This window comes from Propithecus coquereli, unplaced genomic scaffold, assembly GCF_000956105.1.
Source record: "Propithecus coquereli isolate 6110/MARCELLA unplaced genomic scaffold, Pcoq_1.0 Scaffold931, whole genome shotgun sequence".
Taxonomy (NCBI): Eukaryota; Metazoa; Chordata; class Mammalia; order Primates; family Indriidae; genus Propithecus; species Propithecus coquereli.
This window is the reverse complement of record NW_012155630.1, coordinates 33,216-43,638: the sequence shown is the minus strand read 5'-3', so window position 1 is coordinate 43,638 and position 10,423 is coordinate 33,216. Positions and strand designations below refer to the sequence as shown.

General features: G+C 42.1%; 1 protein-coding gene across 1 annotated transcript; it reads right to left on the bottom strand.

Annotated features, from left to right (window-relative positions):
• Window positions 1–7,474: 7,474 nt before the first annotated feature.
• Window positions 7,475–9,751, bottom strand: ZNF169 (zinc finger protein 169). Its single transcript, XM_012664885.1, is given in 2 exon segments — window positions 7,475–8,302; window positions 8,305–9,751. Coding segments are annotated over 2 exon segments (1,485 nt in total). The 5' UTR covers window positions 9,404–9,751; the 3' UTR covers window positions 7,475–7,916.
• Between the last annotated feature and the right edge of the window lie 672 nt (window positions 9,752–10,423).

Genomic DNA, 10,423 nt, shown 5'->3' with positions numbered 1-10,423 from the left:
AACTATAAATTACCATGAGAACAGTACAGTAATAATTGTTGCAGGCAAGGGTCACCAATGAATGCCAACATTAGTGGGCAAAACATTAAAGAGAAAGAGGATATTTATATATCCTCAAAGCATCTTCCCCCAAATACTTATTAATTACTAAGGTGGTCTGAATATTGTGTTCACACATGCTTTGATAATCCTTTTTCCGGAAGATAGAACTTAATTTCCCTCCCTTGGCATACAGGCTGGACTTGGCGATTACTTCTTCCCCGCCCCCCACCCCCCACCCCCAGGACTGTGAGATGCAATTACTTCTAAAAATAGAGAATGGAAAGAGAGAAATGGTAACTTTATAGACAGACACCTAGCAGACCCCACTTTCACCAAGTGGTCAAGGTTAACATTGCGAGGAAAAGTCATGTTGGCATCAGGTACCCCCTGTAAGATGCAATGAGGATACTTCACCTCTGTGGTATTAATCTAAAAAGTCAGTAACGCCAATTTAAGAAAACATCAGACAACTCCAAATCAAGAGACATTCTATAAAATTCCTGGCCAGTTCTCTTCAAGTGTCAACATCATAAAAGACAAAGGACTGAAACTGTCACAGAGTGGAGGAGACTAAAGACATGTGACCACTAAATTCAACATGGGATCTTAGACTGGATCTTAGATCAGAAGAAGGGGAATAGTGCAAAAATATTGGAAAAACTAATAGAAAATTCAACTAAGGTCTGTAGTTCAATTAATAGTGTCCCAGTGTTAATTTCTTAGCTTTGAGAAATATACCATGGTTGTGTAAGATGTTAACGTTAGGAGGGAAACATGAAGTTACCAGTTGGCCCTGGCGTCCTGCTGTAAGAATAGACTTCATGTATTTATATATTTACTCTTGGTATAGACTCATAAGGTTCTATTTTTTCAGCAGTTTATAAGTCATTAGTGTACTTTTTTTGGTGCTCACTGTCCCAGATTTGGCCAATGGGTGGTATTGGTATATAGAATTAAGAGACATGGAAAGTTTCAGGAGGTTTGCAGGGCTTTGCCTTGAAGGGATATGTGAGCGTGTTAGTTTACAGACGAGAAGCTGCTTAGCAACAAGGGGGGCATTCCACTGATCAGGGGCGACTGCAATGGCACCTATTTCAAGGCCAGCAGGCCAGCGCCTTGTGCAAGGCAGAGCTTGGTATGGGGTCGCAGGTTAAGGGACTGATCAAAGAATGTCAGCCCAGCAGACATCTGCAGTTAAAACCAATTAGCCTCAAGGACAGTTCCTGCTTCACTCCTGACCACGTCTTGGTTAATGGGAAACTAGATAAAGAAATATATGGTCTCTATATTTCTGTTTTAGCTTTATTGCTAATTGACAATTTTATCTTTAATTTGTATGCTCAGCTAGGTCTATTCTTAACTTAGGGCTTAAGAAGTTTATCTTAGAAAAATTTTGTAACTGTTTGCTCACGTAGATAGAATTAATTACGGGATCTCTTGAAACCTTTGGGGAGCCTTGAAACCTAGATGAATGATCTGTACACATAAATCTGTAACGACTAACAACTAATTGCTGTACCAATAAATACTGATGCGGGATATCGCTCAGGACCTCCTGGCTCACGGGAATGCTGGAGGAACTCTGACTCCCCCATCACTTTAAACTACACTTTGTTTGTCTCTCTATTATTTCCAAATCTCTTGCGATGATCCTGCCTGGGACCTGTTTTGCTGGGAGAGGGCGGGAGTCCCTTCAAACTGGCTCCTCTCTCCTAGTGGCATGTTCCATCGTTTTGTTTTTTGGGTTTTTTTTCTTAAGCACTTCCTTACTTTCTGGCATGACAAGATATTCCAAGATTAAACCCTAATCCTGGAAGCAGCCACTTCTCTAAGAAGTCCTGGTTTCCATCAATGGAAAATGGTGTCAGACACTAAGATCTGGGCACTATATGTGCTACCTGCTACTGCAGTATCCTTGCTTCTTTGTCTTTTCAGTGGACAGAACTAGGAAATACGTATGTGTACATACACATACACACAGATATGCACACATACACATGCACACAAACATGCATGTGCACATAAACATGCATGGACACACAACTACACATCTTAGGAATCAAAATACTTCCAATTACAGTCCATCCTCACAAGCTGTTTTCTTGCTTTGCCTCATTTCTCCTTTGTAGGACTTTCCTTCCACAGTGAGAACCCTGGCTCCTACTAACACGGAAACATGTACTCATGCACCCAATCCTATGTAATGCACACAAAATAGTTTCAGGATTGCTTTTCCCAGGCTGCTACAATATACAAACATATTAGAGAGTTTTGGATTGTTTGTAATTCTAATACACACACATATAACAAGCCCTGCCAGACACTGAGGTATGTTCATTATTTTCCCTATGTATGCCTGTTGCACTTTTGCTCTTTTCACTTAACATTTCCTAAAAACAACTCAAAAGAGTTTGTTGGTATCTCCTTCCTCATTCTTTTCACAGCTGGGTTTTACTCCATCATGTGTTATTTAATCAATTTCCTATGCTTGACTGTCCAAGCAGTTTCCAATATTTTGCAACTGTAAATAATGCTCTCATCAATAACTGTGTGCATGTGCACACTCACATAATTGGAGGTGACTCTTCAGGATTAATTCTTAAAAGTGCGCTTGCTGTGTCAACAGTCTGTGTATATGTAATTTTATTAAGTATTGTTATTTCCCTCTATAGGGCTTATACCATTTTGCAGTCCCACCAACAATGTATGAACATGCCTGTTTTCCCACAGTCTGATCACTATATAGTACTGTCAAGCTTTTGAATTTTTGGTAATCTAATGGGTGAGAACTGGTGTTTCAGTGTTGTTTAATTTACATTTCTCTTGCCATGAGTAAAGTTGAACATCTTTTCATATGTTTATACCTCTTTTGGTAAAGAGCGTGTTCATATCTTCTGCTCACTTTCCTATAGGTTTTCTGGTCTTTTTCCCTCAAATTTTAAAACATTGATAAAATGAGGATTAACCCTTTACGAGTGAAATATGTTGATTTATATGTTGATATGTATTTTCTTACAGTCATTTGCCTCCAGATATTGCTGATTGTATTCTTCAGCCATGCAAAAGTTTTTTTGTTATGTGTAAATAACATTTATTAATTTTTTATTGGCTCTGATTTTTTTCTTTCTTCCCTTTTTATAAATTTCAGAATATTACAGGGGTACATTTTGGTTACATAAATTGCTTTTGTACAGTTTTAATCAAAGTTATAAGTGTGTCCATCAACCAGATAGTGTGCACTGTACCTGTTAGGTGTGAATTTACCCATCCCCTGCTCACCCCTCCCACCTGCTTGATTTCTGTTGAGTTTTACTTCCATATGTACACATAAGTCTTGATCTGTGGATTTTAAGTCAGAATTAGAAAGCCTGTAGCTACACCAGGCTAAAGATGATTTCATCTGTTGTCTTCTGTCCTTTTATTTTTCTTATTTAAATCTCTGACACATTAGAAATTATGTATTATGCGAGGAATAGAATTTTATCATTTTCCAAATGGCTCACTAATGTCCCATTTATTATAAGAATATTTGCCAGTTATTTGATTTTCCACCTTTCTGAAATACTACTTTTTAAAAAATGTTTTTGGTCTAATTCTACTCCATTATGTTCCATTGATCTATTCATGTGCCACCACACTGTTGAAATTATAGAGGCTTTGTAAGGTGTTTTCATATCTGGATGGGCAAGTCCCCCTAGAGCACTTCCTGTGCAGTGTTTCCACAGCAATTCTTATGTATAATTTTTCCACATGAATTTTAGGATTAACTTGTAGTTGATATAGCTCAATGAAGAAAACTCAATGGAATTTTTAATGGGATTACATAACTTTGTAAATTATAAAGTTAATGAGACTGACATCTGTGCTATGTTGAGACGTTCTAATCAGGAAGAGAAGATGACTATTTATTCAGGTCATTCTTGTGTGCTTTCAGTCGTGTTTTATAGTTTTCTTATTATTGGCTTAGAACATTCTTTATTAACATTATTCCTAAATATTTTTCTTAGTCTAATGTTACCAAAATTGGAGTCACTAATTTTATTACAAACAAAAGGACAACACCTTGTGAAAATTATTACCATGCTCCATTTAAGAACAGTCGTTTTGTGCTCTTTTTAGGTATTCACAGCCAGGCCTATTATATTTCCAGAGTTCTGACATAATGACCATGAAGAATGTATGTTCTGATGGTTTATTTGGTTTTTCTTTTCCAAAGGCCTATAGCTAAATGTTGTGTAGTAGTGTTAGATATAGATTTCCTCTTTCCATAAAGCACTAATGTTCATTTCTGCTGTGGTTTTTCTATTAACCCAATCAAAAGCGTTCATTTCCCCTTTTTTCATCACCATTTTTATGTAAAATAGAGGTTTCAAATTTATCTAGCAGAGAAATCATAAAACACATAAGTTCAGTTTTTATATTGTTTTTGATTTATATATCATTTATTTGATCTATTTTGGGTGAATGTCCATAGAAACTTCCAATTATGGGAAAACACTTTGAAGTAAAAGGTCAATACATATGTAGAACGGTTATCATTTCTATTTATATCCTCAGTAGAAATTTCTTAAACTGCTGGTGTGAGATGACCCCACACCACACACATGTGTACATGCACACACATAAATTCCCCTGTGACTTTCAGCTCTGGCCATGGGAGAAGCAAAAGGGCTTTAGTGGAAATGTGTCAATGAAGGCTGTCCTCAGGTGATCTCAGGCTATCCCTGCCAAAGCTGGTAAAAAGATCGCTGAAGTCTGGACATCTCCAGCTAAGGTGTTGGGGCCAGTGACCCCCATCTGTCATTCTACTTTCATCAATCCTCCCAAAACTTTCTGATTTCCCAAAACTAAAACCTCTTTCCTTTCATTCTGCTGAAAAACTTCTCTGAGCCAGTAATGCTTCTAGGACCTGGGGAGATTAACCCTGCCATGAACACTTGGGGCCAAAGGCACAGGACAAAGGAGAGTCCTGATGTAGCCATTTGTCAGGATCTGGGACATTTGGGCTCTTAGGATTATGGAAAAGGAGGGGTCATGGCTAAAGGGCAGTGTCTTGGGCTGGCCATAAGAGCGGGTGGCCTCAGAACCTTACCCCCTGACTGAAGGACTAACAGCCTGAAACTTTGGGCTGGATCACTGGAATGTGGGCATAGCTAAGATGATAGGGCTTAGGGCCAGGGGTGAGAATAAATGCCCTTCAGTCTGGTATTAGGGAGGCTGAGTGTGTGGCTAGTGACACTCATCACAGACACTGGAGGACTCAGGAAGAGGTAAGGTTGAAGACCTAATGTCACTCACACAGGACAACAGTCCAGGATAAATGAATACAGTAATTCTTCCATGTCTCCCAAGAAGTTGAATCCTTGGGGTTCTCCTCAACAGATCAGTGAATGAGGTACATAGCCAGGTATGCAGCCTTGTAGAGAAGCAGTTTATTAAAACAAAAGGCCACATAACACAGAGCACTGTTGTGCAGAAAATAAAGCAAAAATCAGATATCTCATGATCAATGAAAGAAAGCAACTTTTTTTTCTTCATTCCATATCAGGAAAGTGGAACAACATTTACTAGTGATTTCTGTCATCTTCACACTTATGGGGAAAGGAAAGGAATGGTCAGGAGAACGCTTCTTATGACAGGAGTTGATGACTGGACATGAATTTGGGAGGTCCAGAAGGCAGTGTTATAGACTAAATTGTGCCCCTCCCCATCCCAATTCATGTGTAGAAGCCCTACTCTCCAATATGACTGTATTTGGATATAGGACATTTAAAGTGATAGAGATAAAGTGAGGTCCTAAGGGTATGGCCTTAATCCAGTATGACTGGTGTCCTTATAAGGAGAGACACTAGGGAAGTACATGCACAAAGAATGTGCCATCTGAAGACACAGTGAGAAGGTAGCCAAGGAGAGAGGCTTTAATAGAAACCAAACCTGCTGACACCTCGTTCTGGGACTTCAGCTCCCAGAACTATGACAAAATAAATGTTCTATCTATGCTGCAGGCACCCAGTCTGGTGTTTCCTTATGTCAGTTCTAGAGAACTAATACAAATTTTGGGCCCAGGAGTGGGGTGCTTTGTAACAAGCTTAAAAATGTAGAAGTGGTGCTTGGAACTGGGTAATTGGTAGAGGCTAAAAGAGTTTTGAGGCACATGTTTTAAAAAAGCCTGGATTGCCTTTAAAAGACTGTTGGTAAGAATGCAGATGTTAAAGGTGATTCTAGTAAGGTCTCACAGAGAAATGAGGAATGTGTAACTGGAAACTGGAATCTTACTATGCAGTGGAAAGGAACTTACCCAAATTGTGTGCTAGTGTATTGCGGAATGTAGAAATTGTAAGTGATTTAAGTGCAGAAATATTCAGATGAAATTTCTACACAAAGTGATTAAAGTGTGGCCTGATTTCCCCTTGTTGCTTATGGTAAAATATGAGAGAGAGAGAAACTGAAGGAACTATTAAGCAAAAAGGAACGAGAACTTTAAAGACTTAGAATATACTCAGCCTATCTATACAGCAAAAAATGAGAAAGCATGTTCTAGGGAGAACACCAAGAGTGTGGCTGGACAACCATTTGATAAAAGAGATTAGTATGGGTATGAGTGGAAACCATTAACCCCCTCACCAGAAACTCTGCCAGCTCAGCCTGAACAGTGAAGGAGATAGAACGAAACGAAGGCAGGTTATTGGACTTCTGGGATTGTAAAGGACGGTATAATAGAGCTATCCAGCTGCAAACATGGGTTAATCTTCAAGAAAAGCGAAGAGTGTGATTCTCAAAGGTGCATTTGAGATTGGCAGGGCCACCACTCTGACCATGGGACCAGAATACAGGTTTGGAGGGGAGGGGCGCCAAGTGTGTCTCCTCGTCAATTTCAGTGGGCCAGCAGCTACTGCCCAGGGCCAAAGGATCAACACTGCAGCCCCAGTGAGCCCAGAAAGAAGGGCTGCCAACCCAGTGGGCTCAGGAGACATTGGGTAATGAGCCAAAGAGGATTATTCTCAAGACTTAAAACCTTATGGAATTTGCCTTGCTAGGTTTGGGACTTGCTTGGAACCCAGCGCTCCTTATTTCTTTTTGATGTTTCTCTTTTGGAATGGGAAAGTCTAGCCTCTGCTTGTCCCACCATTGTATTCTGGAAGCAGATAACCTGCCTGGTTTCACAGGATCACAGCTGAAAAATTTTGATGAATTGTACCTGGAATCTCAATCCACACTTGATTTAGATGATATTTAGATGAGATTTTAGATTTAGAGTTGATGCTGAAATGGGTTCAGAATTTTGTTACTGTTGGGATGGTGTGAATGTATTTGTATGTGACAAGGACATGAACTTTGGCAGTCCAGAGGACAGTGTTATGGATTAAATTATGTTCCCTCAAGATTTATATGCTGAAGTCCCAAGGCCCAGTGTGACTGTATTTGGAAATAGGGCCTTTAAGGTTATTAAGGTTAAATGAGGTCATAACGGTACGATCCCATCCAAAATGACTTGTCCTTGTAAGAAGAGGAGACACCAGGAAAGCATGCACACAGAGAAAAGGCCACGTGAGGACACGGGAAGAAGGCAGCCATCTGCAAGCCACAGAAAGAGGTTTCAGTAGCAACCAAACCTGCCAACACCTTGATCTGGGACTTCCAGGCTCCATAAGTATAAGAAAATAAATTTGTGTTGTTAAAGCCACCCAGCTTGGGGTACTTTGTTATGGCCGCCCTCGTGAACACACTGTTAACACAGAAAGTAAATCATAAATCAACTGTCTCATGATCAAAGAAAGAAAGCAACTTTTCCCCATGCCAATTCAGGAAAGTGGAACATTTACTCGTGATTTCTGTCAGCTTTACATTCATGGGAAAGAAAAGGAGAGGAGAGGTCAGCAGAACACCTCTTGTGGTAGGAGCTGATGGCCAGACTTGGTCTTCCTGTGTCTGTGGAGGTGAGACTTCTGGCTAAAGCCACGCCCACACTCCCTGCACACATACGGCTTCTCCCCAGAGTGGGTCCGCTGATGTCGGATGAGGGCAGACTTAAAGCCAAAGCCACGACCACACTCATCACAAACACATGGCTTCTCTCCTGCGTGTGTCCTCTGGTCAGAGATGGGGTGTGACTTCTGGCCAAGTCCTTGCCCACACATTCTCTCTACATAAAGCTCCTCCTCTGAGTGTGTCCTCTGGTGTCTGGTGAGGAGTGACTTAAAGCCAAAGGCACGCCCACACACGGGACACAGGTAAGGCTTCTCCCCTGTGTGCGTCCTCTGTGTCTGATGAGGGTGACCTTCTGACCAAAGGCACGCCCACACACGGGACACAGGTAAGGCTTCTCCCCTGTGTGTGTCCTCTGGTGTCCGATGAGGGTGACCTTCTGGCTAAAACCTCGCCCACACTGGGGGCACAGGTAAGGCTTCTCCCCTGTATGTGTCCTCTGGTGTCTGATGAGGGTGACCTTCTGGCGAAAGCTGTGCCCACACTCAGCGCAGACATATGGCTTCTCCCCTGAGTGTGTGACCTGGTGGCTGAGGAGCAGCGACTGCTGCCGGAAGCTGCGCCCGCACTCTAGGCATAAGAAGGGCCTCTCCCCTGTGTGTGAGCTCCGGTGTTGGAGAAGCGATGCCTTCTGGCAAAAGCCTCTCCCACACTCGGGGCACACGAAGGGCTTCTCCTCCAAGTGCGTCCTCTGGTGCAGAATGAGGGCTATCTTCTGGCGAAAGCCCCGCCCACAGTCCTCACATACAAAGGGTCTCTCCCCGGAGTGGATCCTCTTGTGGTTAGTGAGAGAGGAAGTGTACCTGAAGCATCGCCCACACTCCCTGCACACGTACGGCTTCTCTCCCGAGTGCTTCCTGTGGTGTATGTTGAGGGAGGCCTTCTGGCTAAAGCGGCGCCCACACTCGGGGCACAGGAAAGGCTTCTCCCCTGTGTGTGTCCTCTGGTGCTTGATGAGGTCTGATCTCTGGCAAAAGCCTCTCCCACATTCAGGGCACTCATGATGCCTGTGGTGGCTGAACAGGCCTGACTTTTTGCTAAGTCCTAGTCTATATTTTCCACATATAACTGCTCCAGATTCTGAGGCATTGACTCCTTTCAACATTGTGTCTGACTCCTCAGGGCTCATCCTCTGGGCCAGGCCAAGATCTGTTCCTCCTCCTCTGCTGCCTTCCACCCAATCTACTGGGTGACCTTGATGTGTGCTGAAAAATGTTCTTGAAATTCTGCTCGGCCTTGTCTCCCTGAATGATAAGTCGACGCCTTCTCTCCCTGCACCTTCTCCGTTCTCACTCGAGCAGCTTGGAGCTTCAAGTTGAAAGTCACTTGCCGCAGGTGAGCTTGGGAAGATGTGAGGGGGATGACCGCTTAGCATGTATTGTCTGAGGAACTGTGGACTAGAAAAGGCCACCGGGCGGGAGGGACAGGGCTGGAATTCTGTCCTGCGCTCTGCTAGAGAGAAAGTCTTGGTCAGAAATCACCATAGGTGCCTCGTGGATGGTAACACTTGCCCAGCAGTCATTCCTCAGATGTTCACAACAAAGCCTTCCTCTTCAGACCTACCTTCCATCCCACAGTGGCATAGTACACGCTCTGCTGCAGCACAGAACACCCACCCCACAAACCAGCTCTAAGTATCAGCCAAACTAAAAGGTTCAAGAAAGCATCACAGCAGGTTCGGCTCTACAAACTGCTACGCTGCTGCAAGTAGAGTTACACGTTTATCTTCTAAGCCACAGTCATTAACGGTGATATGAACACTACCCACAAATACATGCTTTTACTAAATGAGTTATTACAAATTTCCTAGTGACCTTTTCTACTGTAAGAAAGTGATGAATTTAATTAGGAGTTATTTCACCTAGAAGTTCCCCTAAATGGGGGAGGCAATATAAAACAGTGGTTAAAAAAATCCATGTGTGAAATTAAACGAAATGTTTCTCCATTCACAAGCAAATATTTAATTTAGCAGTGGAGCAGAGGGATGTGGTGTAGGTCTACAATCCCCCAAAGGATTTTTGACTCCTGGTGACCTTAATCAATCGAAGACCTGCTTTTCTGGGTTTTCTACAAGTCATTGTAAAAGGAAATTATAGGTGATTAGGTACCTATAATAATAGCACTTGCCTAAGAGATACCAAATTTGTATGTCTTGTTCCATTACAATTGGTTCTATCTACTTGGAGCTGATAAAAAAAAAATGCCATGAGCTCTGAGTAAACCTAAGCATGTCAGGCCTTTCTAGACCTGCCTGATTTTTTCTGATCAACATAAAATGAGACATGTTTTATGAACCAGCTATGGCCAGTCTGCCAGCTGTTTTATATATAAAATACTATTGCGGCACAGCCACACATTCCTTTATGTACTGTCTATGGCTGCTTTCAGAATACAA